General features: G+C 56.9%; 8 protein-coding genes across 8 annotated transcripts; 4 read left to right on the top strand and 4 right to left on the bottom strand.

Moving 5' to 3' along the window:
• Positions 1-2119: 2119 nt before the first annotated feature.
• Positions 2120-5143, top strand: CDEST_04128 (uncharacterized protein; the record flags this gene model as incomplete). Its single annotated transcript, XM_062920287.1, has 7 exons — positions 2120-2380; positions 2739-2767; positions 2865-2939; positions 3096-3956; positions 4016-4177; positions 4218-4808; positions 4890-5143. 7 exons carry the CDS (start codon positions 2120-2122, stop codon positions 5131-5133), a joined length of 2223 nt encoding a protein of 740 aa, XP_062776338.1. The 3' UTR covers positions 5134-5143.
• A 1-nt stretch (position 5144) lies between these two features.
• Positions 5145-7760, bottom strand: CDEST_04127 (Putative six-bladed beta-propeller, TolB). Its single transcript, XM_062920286.1, has 2 exons — positions 6439-7760; positions 5145-6377 (listed from the first exon to the last, which is right to left on the bottom strand). The coding sequence occupies exons 1-2, from the start codon at positions 6763-6765 to the stop codon at positions 5409-5411; spliced, it is 1296 nt and encodes a 431-aa protein (XP_062776337.1). The 5' UTR covers positions 6766-7760; the 3' UTR covers positions 5145-5408.
• A 459-nt stretch (positions 7761-8219) lies between these two features.
• Positions 8220-8984, bottom strand: CDEST_04126 (Putative gamma-glutamyl cyclotransferase, protein AIG2; the record flags this gene model as incomplete). The annotated part of the gene is made up of 2 exons (XM_062920285.1): positions 8220-8834; positions 8910-8984. 2 exons carry the CDS (start codon positions 8982-8984, stop codon positions 8220-8222), a joined length of 690 nt encoding a protein of 229 aa, XP_062776336.1.
• A 378-nt stretch (positions 8985-9362) lies between these two features.
• CDEST_04125 (uncharacterized protein) lies at positions 9363-9998 on the top strand (the record flags this gene model as incomplete). Its single annotated transcript, XM_062920284.1, has 1 exon — positions 9363-9998. One exon carries the CDS (start codon positions 9363-9365, stop codon positions 9996-9998), a length of 636 nt encoding a protein of 211 aa, XP_062776335.1.
• A 222-nt stretch (positions 9999-10220) lies between these two features.
• CDEST_04124 (Putative P-type ATPase, HAD superfamily, P-type ATPase, transmembrane domain superfamily) lies at positions 10221-15622 on the bottom strand. Its single transcript, XM_062920283.1, has 4 exons — positions 13890-15622; positions 12903-13785; positions 11383-12845; positions 10221-11294 (listed from the first exon to the last, which is right to left on the bottom strand). Exons 1-4 carry the CDS (start codon positions 14145-14147, stop codon positions 10605-10607), a joined length of 3294 nt encoding a protein of 1097 aa, XP_062776334.1. The 5' UTR covers positions 14148-15622; the 3' UTR covers positions 10221-10604.
• A 247-nt stretch (positions 15623-15869) lies between these two features.
• Positions 15870-17261, bottom strand: CDEST_04123 (uncharacterized protein; the record flags this gene model as incomplete). Its single annotated transcript, XM_062920282.1, has 2 exons — positions 16700-17261; positions 15870-16627 (listed from the first exon to the last, which is right to left on the bottom strand). The coding sequence occupies exon 2, from the start codon at positions 16254-16256 to the stop codon at positions 15870-15872; it is 387 nt and encodes a 128-aa protein (XP_062776333.1). The 5' UTR covers positions 16257-16627; positions 16700-17261.
• Positions 17262-18232: 971 nt separating this feature from the next.
• CDEST_04122 (Putative E3 ubiquitin-protein ligase RING1) lies at positions 18233-19453 on the top strand (the record flags this gene model as incomplete). The annotated part of the gene is made up of 3 exons (XM_062920281.1): positions 18233-18480; positions 18547-18717; positions 18904-19453. The coding sequence occupies exons 1-3, from the start codon at positions 18410-18412 to the stop codon at positions 19451-19453; spliced, it is 792 nt and encodes a 263-aa protein (XP_062776332.1). The 5' UTR covers positions 18233-18409.
• Positions 19454-20372: 919 nt separating this feature from the next.
• Positions 20373-23872, top strand: CDEST_04121 (Putative UV-endonuclease UvdE, xylose isomerase-like superfamily). The gene is made up of 3 exons (XM_062920280.1): positions 20373-21051; positions 21334-22293; positions 22373-23872. The coding sequence occupies exons 2-3, from the start codon at positions 21478-21480 to the stop codon at positions 23723-23725; spliced, it is 2169 nt and encodes a 722-aa protein (XP_062776331.1). The 5' UTR covers positions 20373-21051; positions 21334-21477; the 3' UTR covers positions 23726-23872.
• Positions 23873-24780: the final 908 nt, after the last annotated feature.

Here is a 24780-nt window from a genome sequence, read left to right as displayed (position 1 = left end):
GCGCTGCCTCCCGTTTTCCCTCTCGTGAAGCCAAGCTGTCCCACCATATGACGAGCGAACGTGGGGCAAAAACACTGGAGTTGCCTCGGGGTAGCTTCGAGTCAGGCAGTGTCGGTGTACACACGTGTAGGGAGCGACCCCGAGGGGATCCCTGTTCTTGTCCACCTTGTTAGTCTGGTTCAGTCCTGTTCAGTCGCACTAACTCTGCACTCTGCTGACTGAAGAGGTTTAGACTTCCCCGATCCCCGGGGGGTTCTGATTGGGTCCGGGGAAGTCGGTGCCGGCTCCGCTTCTCCATCTGAGCCGTGGCCGTCACCACGGCTTACACGCCACAGGCCTCGGCCGATCTCTCCCTTGGTTTCACATTGCACACACTTCTCTCGACACTTTCGGCTCACCTCGCCCCTGTTGAAAAAGACGGGAAGGCTTCGTGTGCCTGTTACCCCGGATTTTCTCATGTCTAGACCCCAGTAGACGTTGGCTGAGAACCCCAGGCAAGCGTTTCGCTTGTCTGCGGTCGACCAGTGCATCATGTCGCCCCAGCTTGCTTCCAGCTTGCTTCTTTTCTTCTTTTTTTTTTAATCTTCTCTTGCAGCTTGTACCGTTCGTCTGATGGTCTGATGGCCCAAGGACCGGGGGGTAGCTTGTCTTCTAGCGAGCCGGGGGCTCTGCAGGTCAGGACATCTAAGACGGCTGTGGCATCGCCTCCCAGTCTTTCGTCTCCTTCAAGTGAAACCCATTTAAGATTTCCATCTTTCCACTTTCCCACTGTTCTTGAGCCTTTTATTTTTTTCATCCGTACTTACTACGGAACCTTCATGATACCTGTAATCTGATGGTTGCTGGTATATACTCCCTAGGCTATCTCAATGAAGCACTCAGCGGCTTTGATGAACCTCTTTTTAACGGAGGTCTCTATCGTTTAGTTTCGTTTCATCTAATAACACGTGAGTGTCACATACTGATGGGTGGTGTCGATGGAAACAAAACCTTATGAGATACGCCAAAATGAGTTCCTCACAGTGATCACTGAAGCTGCTATGCAAATCAACACCACCATGAAGAGAAACAATGCCATTTTTCTTCTACAATCATGTGGGTCTTGTGAGTTCTGACTTGCTCTATTTCTAGGCTAGCATTCGGTGTTGTTTGCTTCGGTACCTTATTCATCCCCGGATCCTCTCGATGGCACATGGCAAACGGCAAGCACGAAAAGGCCGCCCGCATCCTCGCCACGTATCACTGTAAAGGCTCTGTTGGCCATCTCATCGCCCAGTCTCAGCCAGTGTCCTAAACACGATGCAGCTCAGACAGGACGAGAAGTGGACTACTCGTATAGGGCCGGCACCGGGCCGCGTCCGGCGTTAATTATGGGGCTCCACCGGGCCGGGTGTTCGGTCGGGCGCGGGTCTTTACCATTGTTTTGCACCCTCTCGTTAGTCTCTCAACCGATCTATTTGCATTTACTTCCTTTTGCTTAGAAGCATTCTGTGACAATAACTTCTTGTCCCGCACTGAATTCAAGCAATCAGCCGAGGCGGCGTTTGCATAATGGGAGGCTGGGGTAGCATCAACTGACTGTCCTGATTGGAGCGGCACAGGATTGATTTTGCTAACACGAGTGACCAGATTTTAACGATGCAGTACATCAGGCCAACAAGAATGACAGCATAGCAGCCTTCACAGTCTTCAAGTAACTGGAGAAGAACATCTGGTTGTGCCACACCCTCTACTAGCGAGAGCATTGCTGGTGTTCTATTGCACATGCTTCTCCAACGTCGTCCCAGTTGTGACACCCACGAGGCCACGAACGGAGACATGCCCGTTCATTTCCTTGGTAACGGGGAACATCCCCGCCAGGTCAACCCACCCGGGGGGCTATGCGGAGCGAACCATTGACGGTCGAGATCCCTTCGACCATGGACTAGTTTTCTTTCGTATGCCCCCTCAAACTGTTCCCTTCTGGGCGAAGGCCGGCATATTTTCTCCAATTCTTCCCTGCCCATGTCCCTCTCCGCCCCCTCCTTGAGCCATTCCCTCCCCCAAGGCCTTGCCCTTCTCGGGCATCTCCACACCGTCGAGTCTTCCCCCACAACCGCACACGTGGGTGCATATATGCATGTCTCTCTGCCAGGATTCCTCTTCGCCCCCCCTTGTTTTTTTTTTATCTTCTCCTCCCTCCCTCACGGCCCCCAAACCCTCTCTGCCCCTTTCCCCTCTCGCACCTCGGTCCGTTTCGGATCGAAAGTTGCCTCCACGGCGGAACCGGGCCACACACACAGCTGCTACTACACCATGCCACCCAGCGGCTTCAATGGAGACGATGGACAGTGACTCGATCAATGAACCGTCCAGGAAAAGGTTGAGGACGAGCCATGCCGTAAGTTTGTTTTTTGTCATTTTCTTGTGATTTTTGCTGGAGAAATTCTTGTTGCTGGAGCCTGTTCGCGCTCATCAGGCCACCACAAATCATCATTTTGGAGATTTGGAGATGTCTCGCTCGCACCATCTTGGCCCATTGTCTTGGGGGGGTGTTTTTCACGATTATCTCGTCAAGTTTTCCAGCTGCTGCCCCCGCGCCCCCCAACCAGCCTTCAAGATTCTGTATTGCAGATCTTCCCCCTAATGGCATCGCCATCTCAGTCAGGCCAAGTGCTCGCCGAGTTTGCTACCCGGCGATCTAGCCGAACACCAGGAAACTTACATGGACTGACGTCGCGTTTTCTTCTTTTGCGCAGTGCGATACGTGTCGGGCCCGGAAGATCAGGTACGTTATCATAGCCCCGGACAGCAACAGGTCTAGGTCATCCCAGACTCTCGGGACCGCTTCGATGGGCTAACGGAACGCCCCCCCTGGGCATCAGATGCAACGGCAACACGCCATGCGCGTCGTGTTCCGCATCGCGTCAGGAATGCACCTATGGGTCCGAGGCTAACTCGTAAGTTCACAAGTCTCCTGCCCGGCGCCGTCATCCCCGGCGTATCTACCGGCTCCTGGTCCCTCTCCGGGCAAAGCACTGGGGAGGGAGAGGGGGGGAAGAAGGAAACACCAAGGAACATGAGGTCTGACCCGTTCGTGTGCTGCACGTCATCAGGCGCGGGAAGAGCGATCTCATCCTCGAGGGCGTACTGAGGGTGGAGAAGTTTCTCCACGAGATGAAGGCCACCATTGTCAGTCCTCTCTCGTCCACTTTCTCCTCCTCCGCCTCCGCATCGGCGTTCCACCTCTCACAGAACCCGTCTCATGAGGGGTCTTTCAAGGGAGCGCCGCCCTTTTCCGAGCGCCGGCCCTCCGTCGTGTCCCCGGCCCTCCGGTCCGCGTCGCGGGGGTCCTTCTCCGGCTCTCCGCTTACCGAACCCCACCACCACCACCATCACCATCACCACAACCAGCCGCAGCGCACGCCCGTCTCCGAGACGCAGTACCAGAACAACTATGAGAACGCCGTGCTGGACTCCATGCACACGAGCACCACCGAGTCGGTCTTGCAGTGGCCTCACTTCGATGCCTACCCGACCATGCGGGACGGATACGTCTCCATCTTCCACCTCGAGCAGTCGCGGCCGCCGGTGAAGACGCGGTCGACGAGCATGTATCCCTACGTGACGGCGGAAGACATCGGGGCCATCATCGACTCGTTCGAGCACACCGTTAACTTCTGGTACCCGACCATGTCCCGCAGCCAGCTGGACCAAGTCCGCGACCTCATCTCTGACGGCATCCCCGAGGAGGACAGCATCCTCGTCTGCCTGGCACTCTTGACCATGGCCCTGGGCTGCGTCGGCCAAGTCACCGCCGGTCTGACGGACGGCGCGACACTAAGCGGCGAAGAACGGAAGCGGAGAGCGGCGAGGAAGGCCATGGGCGACATGTACTTCGACAGCGTGCTGAAGAAGCTCCACGTCATCCACACCAACGTGGGGAGCACGGCTACGCACTGCTTGTTCTTCACGGCGTAAGTGACTTTGTCTGATAAGACTTGGCTGACCAAACCTGCTGACCCGCGGGTTGCAGCATGTACTTTGCTTTCCTCCGGCGGCCGTTGCAGGCTTGGGAATACATCAACGCCGCATCCGCCAAATGTCTCCTGCTGCTCTCCTACCCACCCGAGTCCGAGTCGACGGAAGACCAGGAACGGATTCGCAGGATTTTCTGGTCTTGCTATATCCTCGAGAGGTTAGCTAGCCAATCTTTCTTTCTTACTTGTATGGCAGAGAGAGCTCTCTCGACTAACAACTTCCCCGAGTGACTATCTCGCCGAGCTCTCCGGGCTTCCCCAGTCCGGTATTGCCCGCATCGAGTCATCGACTCCTCTCCCGGGGGAGTACAACACCCACCAGGACCCTCAGGTGGAGGAGCAGTCCTCCATGTACTTCCTCGCCTGCATATCGATGCGTCGTCTGCTGAACCGCGTCCACCAGCTCCTCTACGCCCACGGCACCGGCGCCGCCCTTGACCACGCGCGCTTCCCCTACGTCGTCGCCGAGCTGAACCACCAGCTGGACGAGTGGCGCGAGGTCCTCCCGCCGGCCTTCGCCTTCAGCGTCGGGTTCAACGTGGTCGGCAACAGCCAGAGCACGGCGACGGAGCACGGGGGCTTCCTGCGGCAGAGGTATCTCACCTGCCGGAGCGTCATTTACCGGCCGTACCTGATGTGGATGCTGAGCGGCATGGCTGGCGGCAACGCCATCAGCCAAGACGCTTTGAAGAACTGCAAGGCTTGCTTGGATGCGTGCTTGCTGCACATCCTCAACCTGAGGGGGTTCGGCCAAACAGTCCTGGTCGATACCTGGATTTGCTCGCTCTCGTAAGTAGTAGCGCGCCGTCCTGTGGAATGGAAATGAGTGTATGCGAGAGCTCTCTCACTGACGTGTGCCTCCTGAGACAGCATGGCCGGCGCGATGCTTGTTCTTCTCGCCGCCTGCCGTATCCAGGCATTGAAGGACTTGATCGGGCCTGAAGTCCTGAGTGCTGGTGACCACTTGAGGCAGCTCTTGCAGGGCTGGCAGGGAGTCATGGGCGAGCCTACGTCGCCGAGCGTTGACCAGGCCATCAGAATCATCAGCGACGCAGACGGGTTCATCCAGGACGTCTACAGGGCGGGGGATTCACATCCAATTAGGCGTCAATGAAATCTTTTCCAGACGTGAAGAGCAAAGGCCTACATGACAAGATACCTGTGTGAGGAAATGTGTTTGATTGGTACATAATAATAGGTGAAGACATGTAATGAGAATAAGACCAGCTTCACACACAAATGACTCACTTCATTCGGAGCAACGAGATGATCAAGTACTCCAGCTGTAACTCAAGATGTTGACCTCTTGGACGCTTTTGGCCGCAAAAGGAATGCAGTCAACTCGGAGTCCCTCAACCACGCCAGCTTTCACAACCTATCCATCACGTCCTATAGGTCGACCTTCACGGCGACAACGCTGGTCGACATGAAACCCGTGATGAAGAGCCAGGCTTTCCTCTGGCCCTGCTCCTGGCTCGGGTCGATGGCAACGAGGACGGCAGTCGCGGCCGAGCTGATCCTCGTGCCGTCGTCCTCGAACATGATGCGCTTCTCGTAACCGCCGCCGCCGCCCGCGGCCGGCTTGACGTACCACACGATCGAACCGATCTTGGGCTCCCCCACGCCGGCCTGCGCCAGGATGTCGATGGGCCGCGAGACGCCCGCGAGGACGAAGCCGCTGGCGTCGAGGACCTCGGACTTGTAGGGGTCCTCGAACCAGGCCGGGTTGTCGATGTACGTGTCCACCTGGATGGTCTCCGTGAGGTCGATGCTGGTGTTCTTGGGATCAGGGGAGAGCTGGGCAAGGTGGATCTCTCCGCGGGCGCAGTTGTTGACAATGATCTCCCCGGGCCTTCGACCGTGGCCCAGGCCGTTGTTGTTGCGGAGTCCAGACAGGGCCACCTCTACCTTGAGGCCATCAGTAGGCAGAAGGGCGGACATCTCGTCGACGCGGACGTGGACGGTGGTGGTCCAAGAGGTGACAGGCAACAGGTCCTCAATCATTCTTCCGATACCTTCCGAGTGGTAGTGGTCGTTCGTGACGTAGAACGAGTACGGGTCCACCGCGAAGAGATCGTTGGGATTCTTGATCAGCGGGTGGATGACGGTGCGCAGATGCCTGACGGTGGACGCCCCCAGGACGTGGTGGAAGATCTCGACGCGCGACTGGGACTTCTGGACGACTTTCTGCTCGCTCTGGCCTCCGATCTTGGTGGCCAGGTAGTCCGGGTGAGGGACGTGGTTGACGGCAAAGATGTAGACCGCCTCTGGCCTCTGGGGGTCCGAGATGACATCGATGCCGTGGGTGACGAAGGTGCTGTCAAAGTTCTCGAACCTGAGTCGTTTTTGGGTCAGATCCTGTTCATGTCAGCGGCTATCCTGCATCCCAAATTGTAAGCAGAACCGGCTCGGATCGCACCTTGGGGTCAATGACGTGAAAGGAGCCCTTTTGCTTGCTGCTCTTGACGGGGTCGTCGAGGTTAGCCAGGCCGGGGAACCACGCGGCCCGCGTCTCTTTGTTGTCATCGCAGGCGGTAAAGAGGAGCCCGCTCGGGGTGTGGTGATGCAGATCCTCGCAATACACAGTGTCGTCGATGAAGACGAAGTCGCCGCCGTTCAACACGGAGGTGTTGACGCTGACTCGTCCGATACCAACGAGCTTCACGGCACGTTGGGCGGCCGGGGCGTAAGTGTAGCCCCCAAAGATGGCCAGTCCAGCTACCAAGACGGACACCAACGCCGCCATTCTGAGCTAGTGAGTGTGCGTCGCGAATGAGCCCTCGGATACGTGAAGATGGCTGGAAAGATGAACTGAGCCTAGCTGGCCCTATTTAATTTGATCCAAATATGAGGGACCAAGGGAGAAGGTTGAGACGCGGGGTTCCGGGATGCGAGGGGATGTTATCTTAAAACGAGGGAAACTCTGCAATGAGGAACGCGGAGCGGAGGTGTTTGAGGCGTACCTCGGCTCCGCATCAAAGCGGCCGGGGTCGCAAGAATCTGCGGAGGCGAGGCGTTCTCGACTTACGTCATGCGTGGAGAGTTAGCCAGCAGGATTAGCTGCGCTACTAGGCGTCTTGGATTGGTTATCAAAGCATGGCTTAGGGAGGCTTAGACGCGGACAAGAGTGAAGTACGCAGGAGGGGGTGCATTATGGTGTTTCTCTTCACTGAGTGATTCACAACACTGACAATTGGGCTAGGTTATTCATTCCAACATCGTGTCCAACGCTTACTAAGTTGCTCTGCTGGTCACATTTTATGGGAATTAGAAAGAAGAAAAAAAAGAAGAAGAAAACCCATACAAGGTCACCATGATATCATCAACATCATCGTCCTGAAGACCAAAAGACTATCACACTCATTACACATGCCTGCTGATTTCCGAACCGAGAATTAAACCCGCCGTGCGCAGCAACAGACCGCTTGGTGTGGTCCGTACATCACACTGTCAGGAGATCTCATGTTCCGGAACAGCGAACAAAGTTTTACCTCGTACTCTGTCGAATTTGGTGTTCGACTTCGACTCGATTTTTTTGAGCCAGGCACATCGTTCCACTTCATAGGGAAACCTCTCGAAGATGAGAGGCCATCATCTTGGTCACTATATCATATCGGATTGAACTGTTGACGACGCGCTGGCTATAAGTGGACCAAGAATGTGGATGTTGGATGGGTGGTGGTGGAATTGACGCGCCAAAAGGCTAGGGGCTATGGAGCGGCGTGGAAAAGGAGCTGTAAATGTATCGATCGATGGTCTGAGAACGAATTCAGCTGCATGTTGCTACGACGGGGACTGCCTTGCATGGACAGACAGAGGTCGAAAATATAGGACTGTTGACAGGTTTCCTCCGCGAGGTTCTCGCCCTCAAGGATGACCTGCAGGACCACAGGACCTTCAACTCCACGCTATATGGCTTTACTTTCGGAAAATACTATTATAGATCACGGGTAACCATAACGTATGAGAAAGTACGCGATGAGAATAGTATATACATGCCACCCTTCCACTGCCATCACCGCCAGCAGCCTATGCTCCCCATACACCTGGCCCAAGACGCCGCAGCCACTAGTACGGGTTCAAACGCCAACAGAGGCCATCTTTACTGACACCCTCCCCTTCCTCGAACCGATTTCGAAACTGTTCGGTTCAGAGATGGATGAGTATAAAAGTAGAACCAAAGAAAAACCAAAGCTTAGCTTAGGAGCTCTCTTCCTCCCCATGCTGGCGGCGCCACCGCGGAGGCAAGCGCATGCCCATCTGCAGCTCCCACAAAGAAGCATCGAATCTCCCGTCTTTCAACGCCTCGGAATCGCCGGCGTACATGAAGGTCTTGGCCTGGGCCTGCTCGGGGCTCTTGCCGTCGGCGAAGAAGATCATGCACGGCGCCAGCTCGTACGCGCTCGTTTCGTAGCGGGCCAGCTTGAACTCCTGCTCGGCAGAATCGACAAGAAACCCGTGCCCGAATACCTCCTCGCCAGGCCTGCCGTCGACGAGGGCCTTGTACTGGCCCCAGGAGGAGAGGCTGTACCCGATCACCTTGCCGGGGCGGAGCTCGGGTTCTTGCTCGAGGTCGAGGATCCGCTTGAGCAGGCCGGGCTGGGTGAGGGTGCCGTAGAAGAAATAGTGTATCGGCTCATAGGTGTACGGCTTTGGCGGATCGACGAGTCGAGAGTGCCAGTCGTCTGGCGCAGAGGCGAGCTTCGCGAGGTATGGCGATTCCCTCTCACATTGGCGAGAAGACGCAAAGGAAGGGAGCGGGGGCCGGGGTAGGCGGCTTGGCTGGCGATGCTGACGGATTATCCATGTCGCGTTCTGTCAATGGGTATGTAGTTAAGCCGGAACCATGGGCAGCACGAAGGTTATTGTTTCGTGATGGCATAAGCGTACACTCTGCTGATAACCACGTAGCCGGTCCCCTAGACTTTTGCGGTGGTGTAGAAGGAAAAGAAGAAGGAGAAGCATGTTGCCAAGAGAAGTTTTGTTGTTGGTCGCGCCTCGTTCGACTCGCCGACTGGGCTGGTCGCGATGGCTGCGGTTCACATCGGAGACGGATAGACGTCAAAGGTTACAAGAATAGGGCCTTTAAAAAGAGCCAACTCGACCATGGATCTCTGGCGTCATCCGAGAACTCCTTTCGGAGATGGCAAGTTGCAAATGATAAAACGAAGAGCAAACTCCCTCATCGGACCTCGATCTTTGAATCCTTACACCCACTTCACCACCAAAGAAACATCACTCTTCGCAACATCCCGTCAAAGTCTCAGCAAAACCGTCTAGTTCATTCAATCAACCTCCCAGCGGCCAAATAAAACATAACATAACCACCCAAGAGCAAACAACATGCGCTCCGGATCCCTCGTCCTCGCCCTCTTTGGCCTCGCCCTCACTGCCACGGCCGACGACAAGAAGATCCACGTGGGCTTCGGCCTGCGCCCCTGCCGCGAGATATGCTACAAGAAGGCCTCGGGCTCAGGCTCAGGCCGGGTCCACGAGTGCGACCATCTCCCGTCCTGCGGCAACTTGTACCGGTATAAAGACTACGTCAGAGGCCCCGCGGCGACGGCCACTACCGCGGCATCGTGGGTGCCTGAGTCCACGCCGGCCCCGGAGCCGATCCCCACGTCGATCTCCGTGACGCCCTCGACCCCGGCTACGCCTACAGCTCCGGCCCAGCCGGCTTTCCCGTGGAGATGCCGGGGTCACTGGCCTATCCAGCGGCCGTGCAAGACTCCCGCCAGCGCTTCCGCTAGACCAACCAAGGCGTGCTTCCTGACGACCTCGACCCTCGAGACCGTCACGACTGCCGAGACCATTACGACCCCCGAGTGTCCCCTGCCGACCTCCACCACCACCACCACCACTAACAAGACAGCGACCACCCGACGATGCAAGCCGTGGGGGTTCAGGGGCTACGACCCGGGGTCCTCTTGCGGCGCCCCCGAGGCCTCCGCCGCCTCCGCCGCCTCCTCCTCGTGACGCCGGGGAAAGCACGAGGGCGACGCCAAACCCGTCTCCTCCGCGTCCTCGCTCGCGGTCTTGGTCGCCATTGCTTTCTTGCTCACAGTGGTGTAACCGGCGCCTGGGCCAGCCATCATCGTCAAGAGAGCTGCCTCTAGTAGAAGACAGTGAATTGCAGCCATTCGACGCGAGTCTCGGGGGCTCTATCAGGACGAGCAAGAAGACACACGTTTGGATATTCTCATAATGTAGATCGGATTCAAGTAAACAATAAATAATACTTGGTAAATATTGTTATGATCCAATAAGGACCATCTGTCATCTCCCAACGACATCTGCCATCCCGTCGTGGACCATCATCAACCATCATCTTCCTTCTTCTCTCTTTGAAGCACTGACTTTTTCGTCCTTGGTTGGTATATCAAACCCCCATGTCTATATGCAGCGAAATGCAACGTATGAATTGCTTCATGGAATCATCATCAACAGAGCTTCTGGTATCTCTCTCTTTCTCTTTCTCTCCCTCTCCCCTCCTCACCTCACCTCACCTGTCCTGTCTCGCATCCCTCGTCATTCTTCCCCCCTCCTATTCAATTTTTTGTGTTTACTGAGACTCGGCTCCCATTACCGGCTACCCCCGCTGGAGTATCCGTTGCCGCCCTTCTCGCGCATGTCCTTCTCGTTCGTGATGGTCCGGCTGCCGAGCGTGGGAGACGACTCGAGCTCGACGCCGCCAATGGTGTAGTAGTGGCCAAACACGCGGCTCTCGAGGTCGGCGATGCCGCCATGCTGCTTGTGCGCGACGCGGCGGAAGTAGATGCGCTTGGCCCACTTCCAGGCCTCGACACCCATGAAGAAGAGCACCGCGCAGACGAAGACAATACCCCACTCCCACGTAATGGGCGCATGCTTGAACACTGATGTGTTGAGCACGGGGATGTAGATAAGCGGGAAGATGGTGACGAAGCCGATGACGATGGCGAAGAAGAGAAGCTTGTTGCGCCACGTGTCGATGAACCACTGCGTGAAGTACTTGGTGCTCTTGGGCTGCATGCGGAAGAAGGACCGGCGCATGTTGACCATCTCCCAGGCGAGGAAGAGGGCGAACCAGGTCAGACTGGCAAAGCACGTAGCACGCGCGCGGAAGACCGTGTCACACTCGGGAGAGTACGTGTTGTTGCAGTTGTTTCCAAACTCGCCGTTGCCCCAGCCGAACATGACGAGGACAAATGAGGCCAGGCAGAGGGCGGCTGTCCAGAGACCGTACACCAGCATATCGAGCATCAGCTCCCAGGTGAAGACACCAACCTTCATCTGTTTTTGTGTTGTGTTAGCTTCCATTCATAACTGGGGGGTGTGATCCGTATCGACGGGATCGAGGTGTGTGGGGAGGGTATCTTACGTTCTGAGGGGGTCGGTCCATGATATCCGGGGCGGCGACTTCGAAACCAAGAGCCATGTCGGGGAGACCAGACGTGATCATGATGATCCACATGACTTCAACGGGCGCCAGGGGGAACACGGAGAGACCGCTTTCGTCCTTGAAGATCAGACCGATGAGGAGAGTGCAGGCCTGGGCGACGTTGCAGGCCAAGACGTGCAGGACGAACTTTTGGATGTTGTCAAACATGCGGCGGCCTTCCTCGACGGCGTTGAGGATCGAAGCAAAGTTATCGTCGGTGAGAATAATGTCCGAGGCCTCCTTGGCGACGTCGGAGCCGCTCTCTCCCATGGCGATACCGACATCGGCGCGCTTCAAACTGGGAGAGTCGTTGACACCATCGCCCGTCATGGCCACGAAGCGCTGGCGTCTGTGCAAGGCCTCGATCATGCGCACCTTTGTCTGGGGAGCACAGCGAGCGACGACGAGGGGCAGGTGGGGGAGCTTGTCGATTTCGTCGTCCGAGAGCTTGTCGAAGTCGTGGGCGGCCATGACCATAGTCTTTGCGACGTCGGCCGAGATCTCGTTCATGCGCGTGGGCAGGATGCCGACCTCGAGAGCGATAGCCCGCGCCGTCTCCGGGTGGTCACCAGTAAGCATGTGCACGCTGACACCGGCCTCATGGAACTTCTTGACCGACGGCCCCGACTCGGGGCGCGGGGGGTCGTAGAGGCCGATCAGACCGCGGAAAGTGATATCCTTCTCGTACAGCTTGCGGTCCAGGTTCTCGTGACCGTCGACGACACCAATATCAGGCTTGCTGGCGAAGGCCAGGACACGGAGCCCGAGACGGGCGAGAGCCTCCATGTTGGACAGGATGTCCTTCTCGATGTCCTTGGTGAGCTCGACAATCTCGTCGCCCATCTGGATCGTGGGGCAGGATGAGATGACGCGCTCGACGGCACCCTTGGTGAAGAGCCACGTCTTGTTGCCCCCTCCCTCGGCCTTGGTCTCGGTGTCCTCGAAGATGACCGACATCTTCTTGACGTCGGAGTCGAAGGGGAACTCGGCAATCTGCTTCCAGCGGTTGCCCTCTCCCGCGAGGCGGAGACGGTTCCAGTTGAAGCGGGACGCAAAGACCTGGATGGCAATCTCGGTAGGGTCGCCGCGCGCGTGCCACTCGCCGTCAGTCTCGTGGACGTTGGCCAGGTTGGCAAGCGAAGCGACGTTGAAGTAGTCGGTGAGGACGGTGCTCGACTTGACGCGGTCCTCGGCGTCGGTGTTGGAGAAGGGCTCGCCGTCGCCCTCCTTGGTGCGGAAGTCAATGTCCTTGGGCTGGTCAACGCTGTGGCCTAGGTCTCCGACGGTAGGGTTGAAAGGCTCGTTCGTGTTGCTGATGGAGAAGGTTCCCTTTCCGGGAATCCAGGCCTTTCGGACGACCATCTTGCCCTGGGTAAGGGTACCGGTCTTGTCGGAGCAAATGTCTATCAAGGGGGGGTTAGCAATGACGCTATAGCTCAAGGCATGTGAATTTGACCTACTCGTGACACCGCCAAGGGCTTCCAAGCTCTTCAGCTGGCGGACAATGACGTGACGCTGGACCATACGCTTGGTACCCGCGGCCATGGTGATGGTCAAGACGACGACCAAAGAGGCGGGGATCATGGACAGACCGGTGGCGACAGCGTAGATGATTACTTCCTGGACCGTGTTGAAGTTGTTGGCGCCCAGAACGATGATGGCGCAGATGACGGCAATACCAAAGAGGAGGATCGCAAGCTTGGACAGCTTCCTTTGGAGAGGTGTTCCAACATTCACTCCGAGGAAGCGTCCGACGGCATCAGACAGGGTCAGAGTCCACGCCTGGAGGTAACGGCCGAAACTGGCAGAGCCGTCCTCCTTGCGCTTGACGTCGCGACGGCGAGAGTTCTTACCCCGGAGGGCGGCGGCGATCTGTCCAATCTCGGTGTACATTCCGGTGGCAAAGACGATACCACGAGCACGGCCTTTGGTGACGGTCGAGGAGCTGTAGGCAACGTTGAGACGGTCACCAGGTCCGGTCTCGTCATCGAAAGTCAGAGCAGCCTCCTTGCGGATGGGAAGGGACTCGCCCGTCAGCAGAGCCTCGTTCGTCTCGAAGTTGACGGCCTCGAGGATGCGGACGTCGGCGGGGATGGTGTCACCCGTCTTGAGCTCGACCATGTCACCGGGGACGATCTCGACAGTCGGGACGGTGATGTTTCGGCCCTCACGAACAGCCTGGGCGGTGGGAGAGCTGAGAGACCGAAGGGAGTCCATGGTCTTTGCGGCCTTGAATTCCTGGTGGAAGCCGACGGTGATGTTGAGCAGGATGACACCTGCCACGACACCTCCTTCGATCCAAGACCCAATGCCAAAAGAAGCGCCCATGGCCAAAATGAGAACCTATCGATGCCATGTTAGCTGAGCCTCTCCATTTGTTTGCTCGTCCAGGCGGAACAGGACGCCTTGAGTCAAGGGGTAGAAACACGGGGCGAGGAACGGCATACCAAGGTCATGGCGTTGGCGATTTGTCCGATGAAGATCTTCAGGGGCTGGACGCCCGCCTCTTCGCCGAATTCGTTACGACCATACTCGTCAAGGCGAGCCTTTGCGTCTTCGGGGGTCAAGCCATCGTCCGGGTTGGCTCTGAGCTCCTGGACGACTTGCTCAACAGTCAAGGCGTGGGCCGGACGGGAGATGGGCTTGTTGGCCTGGCCGGAGACGTGGTTGGCCATGGCCTCGGCCTCGGGATCTTTCTTTCCCATGATGAAGGTTTGAACGTCGGAATGGACGAGATTCCCGAACTTGAATGGGGGTGAGAGGAAAGAGAGTTAAAGAGGTAGGTAGGGAAGCAGAGATGTGTTTTTGTGTTTGAGTCCTCGAGCGATGATAAAAGAGACGTGATGTCTCCCGGCGGTGCCAAGAGTGGTCGTCGTCGGATCCAATCGGAGTCGAGGGAGTTTGTTTGTTAGTCTTGTTTGACAGGAAACGCTTTTATGGAACGGGCAAAAGTGTGAGTGCTCTGCTCTTATCCAGGTTCAAGCACTTCTACCCCCTTAAGGTCGAGAGAACAGGCGAGCATAGGAAGGAAGGGTCAACAACAAAGGGGCCCGGGGGTTGAGACGATCTCTGATGAAAATCGAGTGAGATGGGAAACGGGAAGAAAGCCAAAATCTCGGGGGGGCTTGGGAGAAGATGTATACTTTCTCGTCTCGTCGCTCGGCGGTATGACTTCATACCATGATAGGCGGGGAGTATGGCCTTGGCCCGCAAGGAACTGCGCTCGCTCGCTCGTTGGTATGTGTGTGTGAGTGTGTGTGTGTCTGTAGGTGTTCCTTCAGCCTTGGCGGCTCTGCGCGGGGCTCCTCCGGGGGGACCCCAGGCTTTCCCATGGAGTTGGAGTCTCTTGGATCTTGGGAGCAGGGAGTCCGAAAGCCGGTCGAAGGCACGCGAGTTGTTCGATAGCACGCCATAGGAGATCTCGGTGGGAACTCTATGCTCCCGCCTGCCATGTTGAGTCCGCCGAGAGTCTGGGCAGCGGGCCTCATTCTGGGCAGCCTGCTCGTCTAAGAGGCCGAGGAGCAAGTCTGGGCGTCGTAATCGAGCAAGTCTGTTGGGTCTCGGGCGGAGACAAGGGAAAGGGAAAGGGGGGGGTGGACGAGACTGATAGCCTGCGAGGTGCGAGGGGGAGGAGGCATCGACGCTTTCGGTGATGAGCATGCCTGCGCCCAGAGATAATGGAAGGCGAGAGTTTTATTCTTCTCCACCAGGCCTCAGCCACTCCCAGGCCATTTTGCCTTCCAAGAAACACCGGATGTGGGGGGTTATCCATCCTTCTAGAAGACTGCCCTTTACGAAGAACAGGGGTTCTGCCAGGTCTGCAGTAGTGTTGTCTCGTCGTGTTGTGTGGTTGGTCATATCGTCCGCAAATGGCATCCGTGGCGCGCCGTGGGCCGGCACAGGTCAAGCGTCGTCGGGCATACGGGCGTCTTTTGGTCTCTCGCTCTCCTGAGTCTGTCTGACTTGTCTGTCACTGAGCCGACTCCTCCCGGTGTTTCCCGGACGGCGCAAGGACACTGGGGAGTGGAACCGCCGACGGCGGGCAGCGAGGGGCGGAGACAGAGGAAGAGACAGAGGATGGGAGCAAGAGAGAAAGAGATAGAGAGAGAGAGAGAGAGAGAGAGAGAGAGAGAGAGAGAGCCTTCAAGCAGCCAAGACAATGCCGAGCAGCCGTTTCCTGGGCGGCACGGTTGGGGAAGCCCGCGTAAAGACTCATTGGGTTCAGTCATGGTTGATGGGGGAGACAAGACAAACCGGGGTGAGGAACCGCGGCCCCCTCCTCCATCTCCTCCACTTCCTCCCCCTGCTCTGATTACCCCTCGTCTGCGCGGCGCCCGACCTGTCTCAACCTGCTTGTTAGCGAGCCTACTTGTCAGTCGACGTGGACAGCAGGGCCGTGGCATGCGAAGGTCCAGTTCCCCCGTTTGTCAGCGACACCCGTGAACAAGTGACGTACGCACCATACGACGCCCGCACGGCACTACGTTACTCAGGAGGCCTCTCTCGGAGCACTGGACAAGTATAAAGCGCCGTGTTTTGTCCCGGGTCCCTACGATTATGAGGAGACCGGAGGTTACGCTATGAAACGGCCCCTTTCGGCGCCGGCACCGTCGCAATCGAAAAAAAAAAGAAAAAAGGGACCCCGAGACTTTCGGCCGTGTTCGTCCAACGTCTCTCCCGTCGAAACCCGCAATCGAATCAGTTTGGTGGGTTCCGGTTATCCCTCGACCCGAATCAACCCTTCTCTCGTCACACCATCTCTGCACAGTACTGCACAGCACTGCACAGCGCAGTGTTGTACCAGTTGTGCCCATCGCTGTCCGTCTCCCTCATCCTCTTACCGTCCTGGCTGGCTGCTTGCCTCCTGTCCGCCCCCGCATCCGAGGACGCCTGCCCAGAGTTTGTCCAAATTGCCGCTGCGAGCATCGTGGAGAGAGCGCGAACAGGAACCGGGATCCTGCCCCGGTGTGGCCGACTCACAGCGTCCCGGGCGCGATACGGGCGGGGGGGAGAGAAGTTGAGAACGGGTCTGCCGAGAAACACAGCCACCCCGAGTGAGACGCCCAGACGCTGGGCGGGAGGAGGGGGAGGAGGGGAAGACGGTGGACGGAGTTGAGGGGGACAGCGGTCCTTGAGGGATCATGGATGAATAGACTCATTGAAATGTGTCGAACGATATCGCAAGCTCCTCGGATAGGACCATGCTTCTTCTCTTTGGGGGGGGGGGGGGGGGGGGGGGGGGGCGGCGGAGAAGAACAAGATCGTGGGTAACCTGCGCAAGCAGACGAAGATGCCCTCTCCACGTATCATGTTGCAACTTGACGCATGTTTTTTGCGGGATACTCGGACGATGGGGGGGGTTAACAGGGGCTCTGAAAGGCTTTCTGCTAATCTCGTCCAACATGCCCAGCCTTGCTTGATTCAGCGGCGCGAGTAACGACGGTTCATCGTATTGGACAGCGGGACGTCTTGGCCGCCCCGAGGTGGGCATGAGAGGTGGACTGCGGACGAACGTTACTGAGCCTCTGTTTGGCCCGTTTGCCAGCCAAGGAATGACGGCCAACTTGGCGTTTCTTGGCCGGTGCGCTGGGCGCCGGCGCCGCTCCTCCAGAGTCCACTTTCCTCTCCTCCTCCAGCGCCGCCGTCGGCCCTTTTGCGTTGTCTGATGTTTCTTCGGGGGGTCGTCGGTCGGTAAGGTTAGGTTGGGTTGGGTTTCTCCAAGGGGCCCCCCCGGGCGGCGGTCCTTACGTCGTCCTCCTTCAAGGTGTCCCGTAATGTTTCCAACACCGCCGATAGCCTGATAGAGGGGCAATCGCAAGGCGAGGAGGGGGTGGGTGGTGTGGTGTGGTGGGTTATGGAGGGGCTCTTTTTCCCCCTTTCTCCTGATGGTCATGAACGCCGCCCCCCGTCATCCCCCAACATTCCCCCGCCCATCCACTGATGAGTTTGCTCGAGAGTCAAATCACCCCCCTCCTCCACTGTCTAGTACTCTGTACTCCGTCTTCCTGTTGTTGCGTTTTGTCGTCTTTGCCCAGAAGTCCAGACTCCCTGGACTCCGTCCTCACACACTAGCGGTTTATGAATACATCGTACGGGTGTGTGTTTCCCCGCTTACCAAGGATACCAGGACCTGTAACGCCCATTACAATTACGTCACCGCAGAAGACTATTTTTCTTGTCCTCGAGCTGGAGTTGCTTCTCAAATTCCCAACTCGCACCTGAGTTGCTGGGGTTTGTTGCCAAGCGTCTTGGCCCACGAGAACGAGAGGGAAGATGACCAGCATCGTCGGGTGAGGAATGAGGGGGTCGATGTTTCGACGATGATAACGAGATGACCAGAGAAGCTGGGCACGAAAAAGCGTTGGAGGTTAAGTTGGATTCCACCATTGGGCCGCCAGCTATTTGCACGGAATCCTGGGCGCCCAGCGGTGAAGAGCGCCACCTTCGATATGTCAATTGCGTGTGAGCGAGCGAGTGAGTAAACCGCAGGTGAGATGAGTGATTGGGTTAGTGGGTGAGTGCGGGGTTGCGTCGATGCCGATGAACAGGACAGGACTCTCTTTGGTCTGTCTGACCGACCCGTCGTTATCTAGCTTTCCATATTCCAGGTTCCAACCACCCAACCCGGCGCTGCACACAAGCCTCGTAGCCACGGAATCCGTCACCCATCATCTTGTGTAGCGTTTGGGCCAAGGTCGGCCGGTCAGCTGTCATCTGATCACAACTCACTGTGATTGTCCGCTTTCCCGGCGCCGTTTAAAGGGCCGCGAGAGCCGGTTCCGTCTTCGTCGTTTGCTAGTGTTTCTTTGTGAATCGTCGCCGTAACGTACAGATTGCGAATTCCATCGCAGGAGTCGCAATCAAACTGACTGAGCATTACTTGCGCCTAGGCACATCCGCATCGCGTCAATTGATAGTCGTCAAGCGGGGACGGTGAAATGCCCCTTGCTACATCGCCGACGGCGACATGGACGAACTCGGCATAATCCTGCTCACGCTCTTCATGTTCCTCCTCGTCTGTGGGCCGATGTACAGACCGTAGGAAAGCCCGGTCCGCGATTAAATGAGCGACGACATGGAGCTGACGTGTGCGCTGCTCGGTAGAATCTGTCTCACGTACATGTGGGTGCAAGATCATCGCAAATACCATCCCCGGACGTCGCAATTCCAGGAGGCTCGTCGCAAACTAAGCACGGTATCGGAGTGCACGAGCGTTGGCCTCGAGAAGTTAGACCTCGAATCGGGCCTCCACCAAACCGATGCGGAACCAGAATGGTGAGTCTGCCTATCTCGTTTGGAGGGACGCCCAGCATTTGGCGATGGCGCGACAGCCAAAGGGGATGGTCAGCTGTAGCACGTGCTCTGAAGCCGGAAACGACAGGCGGGGAAACGCAAATTGCGGGTGCATAATCTGTGGGTGTAAAGGATAGCCTGTCACTGACTCCGTGGTGCTGCCGGCAGTCCCATCTGCATCGGATCGCTATTCGTCGCAATTGGGACCAATGCGGCCGGAGCAGGACCGATGCAAACAAGGCCATCGCAGGGGGCGGTCGGGGTTCTAGAAGAAAGTGGGGAAGAAGCAGGGCCGACTCTGAACTCTGAGCATACAGCCGAAGGCGCAAAAGGTAGCCGGAATGTTCGGGCAGCGGCATCCAAGTGGAGAGAGACTGCATGGCGGTGGCGGGAGTGGAAGAAGTCGCCGGTCAAGACGGATGCCAAGCCATCCGACGACGATGTCCTGACGCTGAAGAGCTGCAAGCACGCCTTCCACGCCAAATGTCTCTCGTCATGGTTTCTGATTGGGCGTTATGACTGCCCCGTTTGCCGGAATCACTACTGGCAGTCGCGGGAGGCGAGGACGAGAACGGCATCTGCACCGACAGAGCCGATGTCGTCGGGGCCGGTGTTGGGACCGGAGTCGGGGCGGGTGAGGGGAGACGACGGGTCCGGGGTGGCCAGACCGAGTCCGGCCAGGCTTGCGGTTACGCGATTGGTGGTGCCGATGATGTGAAGCCAGGGCGTTTTGTACTTTCCATGGTTCGGTTTTTTGCTCCCTCCTATTTTTTTGTGCCTCGGCGATACCCATTCGATTCAGGTGGCGGAAATGCATCCCAAGTGAACTTCTGTTGGCAGTAGTGTGCAGCAGTCGATCTGAAGCCAGAAGATGACGTAGTTCGAAAAGACCGTATCGACATGATGGACGGGTGTGGTGAACTAACTAGAGCCAATTTCTTATTCCTGGTGATGCTAGCAAAACTGAAATGACGGAAACGCGTAGTCAATGCAGTGTTGCATGAGGTCGCGTCGTCACGGCCGGATGGGTTGCTCAGTCAATGACGGGAGGTGTCAACTGCGCAGGCGCCGATGGCAGGGCCCGGGGCGAGTTGGGTGCCCATCGGCGATATTCGGTGGATGACGGAGCTTTTATTCCCGGGCTCTCTCCTAAGCGAGCCAGATCAGAAGTGATCCGACGCTTTGCAGATGCACTGTCGGGCGACCCAATCGAACCGAGGGTTGAGGTGGACGAAAAAGAATCGACTAGCGCTGGAGGGTGCTGCTAGGGCCCGTGGCCTTATTGCAGCCGGGTCGCATCACCACTGGTTCGTACACGAGTTCCTGCGGGCTGGGTTGGATCGCAATGGGCGGATGGGCGTTCTTTTCGAGCGAAGGGAAGGTGGCGTGTAGATGGAGATGACGATGGAGATGGAGATGGAGATGGAGATGGAGATGGGTGTTGCTTGTGGCTTGTGCAGTGTGGCTTGCAGGTATCCCGGGAGTGTGTACGTGATGATGAGAATGAGGTCATGCGTAATGCGTAATGCGGCCGAAATGTGTGTGGAATTGGAGCAAACATATTGTGCCCTACCCTACCTGCTCGTACCTTCCTTCTCTTCACCTTCTTCCCACCCACCTAGTTGAGTTGGTGGGCAAGTAGGTAGGTACCTACCTACTTACCGACCTGCCTGGCCATGTCGGTCGAGGCTGATTCTGCCGACGATTGGCGGTGCAAGGAAGGAGAGAGGTGCTTGCACCTGGTGTTGCAATTGCCTCCAGCGAAGTGGCTTCCCATCGAATGGTGTGTGACAGCTGGGAAGGTAGGTAGGCAAGCAGGCGTCTCAGTCTGGCAGGCACGCAGGCATGCAGGCACAGTAGAAATCGCCTACCTTACCTACCTTACCTTACCTTAGGTACAATGAGTACTTGTAAGTCTGTCACAGTGACGTCGAACCGCCGCCTCTTGTGAATTGTCTGCTGGGGAATGACGCAGTCCATCGGGTCCGTGCCTTCCCTTTCCCTTTGAAGTCCGAACTGTCGACAGCGACGGCAACAACACAACACAACATACACTGTAGAACACGGCCTCCATTTATTTCCATCCAATTCCTTCCGCCTCCCACCACGGCGGCAAGTCCTAGATCCTAGAGGTACATCGTACGTGTGTGACAAGTGCGCAAGGCGGACCTCAGGCATCTTGCCCTTTGTAGGGTACCTGGGTAGGGTCAGCAGCCAATGCCAATGCACGTACATCCACATACATACCTTGTACCTCGCCATCGCCATCTGACCTCACCATCTACGATTTCGTCGGTTGATCTCATCTACCTACAGGTACAGCCAGCCTCCCCCCTTTTGTACGGCACGGCGTGATCACTGCTCTGCCTACACCGCAACCCATTCTATTCTACACAGTAGCTGCTCTTCTCGCCGCTACCTGCTCCTCCTATTGCTCCAGTCTCTCCAGTGTTTGCTCCCCACTACTGAGCATTCCCTTCAGCCACGGCCGAGATCTCATCAACACCACACACACACACATCACACGCATACTTTCGTTCGCTTCAAACAGATCCCATGTACCCATACCAAACTCATGGCTCACATCCATCACGACAGTAACACCTCGTCCCTGCATCGCCATTCCCGCCTGGAAAAAAGACACCCACCCTCCATCATCTCAAGACTAGGGTCGTCCAGCATAACCCATCCCTCCCGGATTCGCCAAATAACATCGCCGCCACCCCCGGTCACTCTTTCTGCATGAGGAGCTTTTCTTCCGCCGCAGCCAATCGCCTCCGTCATTCTCGACGACTGTTCCGTCACGCCGGCTCTGTGCCGTCACCTATCCGTGTCCCGCCGTCCCTGATATCATATTTTGCCCATTCTGTTCACACGAGCCAATTCACGCCTGAGAAAACTCAAACCACACCAGCCCGTCTACTTAACCCTTACGCCGCCATGGCTCCCTCCAAACGTAAGAAGTCTGCTGCTACTGCTATGGATTCCTTACCTGGCAACCCCAAGTCCGCCAAGCCCGGCCCACGTCGTTCCGCCCGTCACCTGCCCGAAGTTAACCCCGTTCCCGTTCCTGAATCCGGCGCCACAATGTGCCCGGCCCCCGGTCAAGAAGCAACCGATGAGCCCTCCGCAAAGCGCCGCCATGTAAGCCGCAACAAGGTCGAGGCTTTTCAGGAGGGCGTGCGCAACGCCGTAATAGAGCTCAGCGAGATGGAGAACCGTCTACAGAACGCCACGAGAACGTCCCGCCTGGCCGTCGAAGCGAGCTCCATCGCCCTCCGCAGCGATGACGGCCGATCGGAAGAGACTTCCTTCCGTCCCCGGCTGAAAACGAGACCAACCGACCCCGAGGATCGCGCCCGCAAGGACGAGGAAGAGCGATCCGGCACCCCCAATATGGACGCCGCCCCAATCAATGGCCCCGATGGCGAAGCCGCCATCTGCGACGTCGAGGACGACAAAATCCGCGAGGAAGACGCCCCCGAGAGGGGTGCAGCACGAGAGCCCCCCGTCAACAGCGCATATTTGCCTTTGCCATGGAACGGCCGATTGGGTTATGTGAGACCTGCCTGTTCCCAAGACTTCGAGCCATGCTCGCTCAAGGTTGACTGCCCAACTAACACGATACTCTTCCCAGGCTTGTCTCAATACATACCTTCGCGCTGCTAATCCCCCAGTCTTTTGCTCGCGGACTTGCCGGATAGCATCCATCCTGCAACATCGCCATCCTCTCGCAGACCCGACCCAACCTGAACACGCAACCAAAAATAGACCCGACGATACCCAGCCCGCCGACATTCGCCGCGGACAGGAGTACGTCCAGGAAATTGGGTTGGCGAATGCTAGGGACATTCCCAAGATGCTTCGATGGAACGACAAGTACGGCATCAAGTTTATGCGCCTCAGCTCCGAAATGTTTCCTTTTGCCAGCCACGAGGAATACGGCTATAGTCTCGCCCCTTTCGCTGCCGACGCTCTTGCCGAGGCGGGCAGAGTAGCCGCCCAGCTCGGGCATCGGCTTACTACCCATCCGGGCCAGTTTACGCAGCTAGGTTCGCCTCGCAAAGAGGTCATCAATGCCGCGGTTCGCGATCTGGAATACCACGACGAGCTGCTCACGCTGCTCCGCCTTCCCGAGCAGCAGGACCGGGATGCCGTCATGATTCTGCACATGGGCGGCACCTACGGTGATAAACCGGCCACCCTGGACAGGTTCCGTACCAACTATACCAAACTGTCGCCGTCTGTCAAACGGCGCCTGGTCCTGGAGAACGACGACGTATCGTGGTCTGTCCACGACCTTCTGCCCATATGCGAGGAACTGGACATTCCTTTGGTTCTCGACTTTCACCACCACAACATTGTATTCGACGCGAGCCAGCTACGAGAGGGCACCGAAGACATTACTAAACTTTTCGACCGTATTCGCGCGACGTGGACTCGCAAGAGCATCCGGCAGAAGATGCACTACAGTGAATCATGCCCTGGTGCGGTCTCACCGCGTGATCGAAGGAAACACTCGCCGCGTGTACGCACATTGCCTCCTTGTCCTCCTGACATGGACCTTATGATCGAGGCCAAAGACAAGGAGCAGGCGGTTTTAGAGCTCATGCGCGCCTTCAAGTTGCCAGGATGGGACACGTTCAACGACGTTGTGCCATATGAGCGACTGGACGAGCTTCGCGCCAACAAGGCCGGAAATGCTAAGAAGGACAACAAGAAGCCGCCCAAGAAGTCGAAGAAGAGGGCCAAGAATGACAACTACGATGAAGAAGACGACGACGACAACGGCGATGGCGATGGTGATAACAAGGCGGCAGAGCCTGGGCCTATGGATGTCGAGGTGTCGACCATCTCTCCTGATGAATTCGGGATGGGTGGGCCTCAAAATAGGGTGTACTGGCCCCAGGGCTTGGAGGAGTGGTTGAAGCCCAAGAAGAGAGAGGTGAAGAGGAGCAAGTCGACCAAGGTGAGAGAAGAAGTTGCTTAGGGGTTTCAACGGGAGGAGGGATAAACTATCGACACTGTACATTGACATCATTGAGGTTTCGCATGTACGACAGAACTATCATGTACCACCAATACTACTAGCGCAGCATTTTGGAATAAACGAGCCTGTCGAAATGGAAATCAGCGCATGCCGTGGTATCTCCGGAGCCTTCTCCTAATGGTTGTCATGCTCCACCCGGCCTGGTGCGTATAGAAAAGTCCCGTCGGATTGCCACACTTGTGCCAGGAGGGACCGCCTGAATGCCTCCACATACTTGCACAGGTGGCAAACGGTGTCTTGTCGAGTGACGTAGGATAACCGGGGGCCAAAATTTTTTAAAAAGTTTTGAAGAAAAAGCTTTGAAGACACTCAAGAAACCGTTACCCTGGACCTTGTGTGATCCACGGTATGATGAAGCGAGGTTTAAGAAAATCGAGAGAACTGTTCTTGAAGGGATGTCATTGGGCAAGGATGGCAGCCAACACCATGTGTTTGCCGCCGAACATGTTTAGCCAACATTCCATTTCTCGGGACACCTGACACCAACTCTGGCTGCCATTTCATCCTCCCTTCAAGCCCTGGTGATGGGACTTGACAGAGCAAGGAGGTCGAGAAAGGCCCATGGTCGGACACCTTCCTACGGGAGAGCGGATTAGATTTCGACGTCCAATCGACAGCTGTTGCGGGCCAAAGTACCGCCATGCAATAATCGTCAAGGCTGCTTGAATTCCCTAATTGGGATTGCAGCAAGTTCGGGGCCGTGGAAGCCTGGCTTCGAGACGAGGCACCAAGGGAACAATCCTGAACGGTGCCTTTGACCCCCGGGTCAGTGGCAGACAAGAGGGAAGCATCACGGTCGAAACGCCGGGCTTCAGGTTGCGTGTCTTATGAAGTGCTGTATGCTGTATGCTGTATGCTGATGATTCAAAACGTGATATATCGCCAAATGGGGCGTCATGTCCGGACGAGAGCGGGATTAAACTCCATGAAACACCCGCGTTGCCCTTGCAGATGTCATTCCACATTCCGTCTCGGAAGGAAATAGATGCTCCGAG

Source organism: Colletotrichum destructivum, chromosome 3 (assembly GCF_034447905.1).
Source record: "Colletotrichum destructivum chromosome 3, complete sequence".
Classification (NCBI taxonomy): Eukaryota; Fungi; Ascomycota; class Sordariomycetes; order Glomerellales; family Glomerellaceae; genus Colletotrichum; species Colletotrichum destructivum.
The sequence above is the reverse complement of the archived record's forward strand: the minus strand, read 5'-3'. Positions and strand labels throughout refer to the sequence as shown.

Bases quoted from the DNA above. Each gene is read 5' to 3' on its own strand.
- CDEST_04127 (XM_062920286.1), bottom strand. From the start codon at position 6,765: ATGGCGGCGTTGGTGTCCGTCTTGGTAGCTGGACTGGCCATCTTTGGG. The intron at 6,378-6,438 runs GTGCGATCCGAG...TGACATGAACAG, and splicing joins TTCACGTCATTGACCCCAAG to GATCTGACCCAAAAACGACT.
- CDEST_04124 (XM_062920283.1), bottom strand. From the start codon at position 14,147: ATGGGAAAGAAAGATCCCGAGGCCGAGGCCATGGCCAACCACGTCTCC. The intron at 12,846-12,902 runs GTAGGTCAAATT...CCCCCTTGATAG, and splicing joins AGCCCTTGGCGGTGTCACGA to ACATTTGCTCCGACAAGACC. The intron at 11,295-11,382 runs GTAAGATACCCT...ACACAAAAACAG, and splicing joins TGGACCGACCCCCTCAGAAC to ATGAAGGTTGGTGTCTTCAC.
- CDEST_04121 (XM_062920280.1), top strand. From the start codon at position 21,478: ATGAGGAGCTTTTCTTCCGCCGCAGCCAATCGCCTCCGTCATTCTCGA. The intron at 22,294-22,372 runs GTGAGACCTGCC...TACTCTTCCCAG, and splicing joins GGAACGGCCGATTGGGTTAT to GCTTGTCTCAATACATACCT.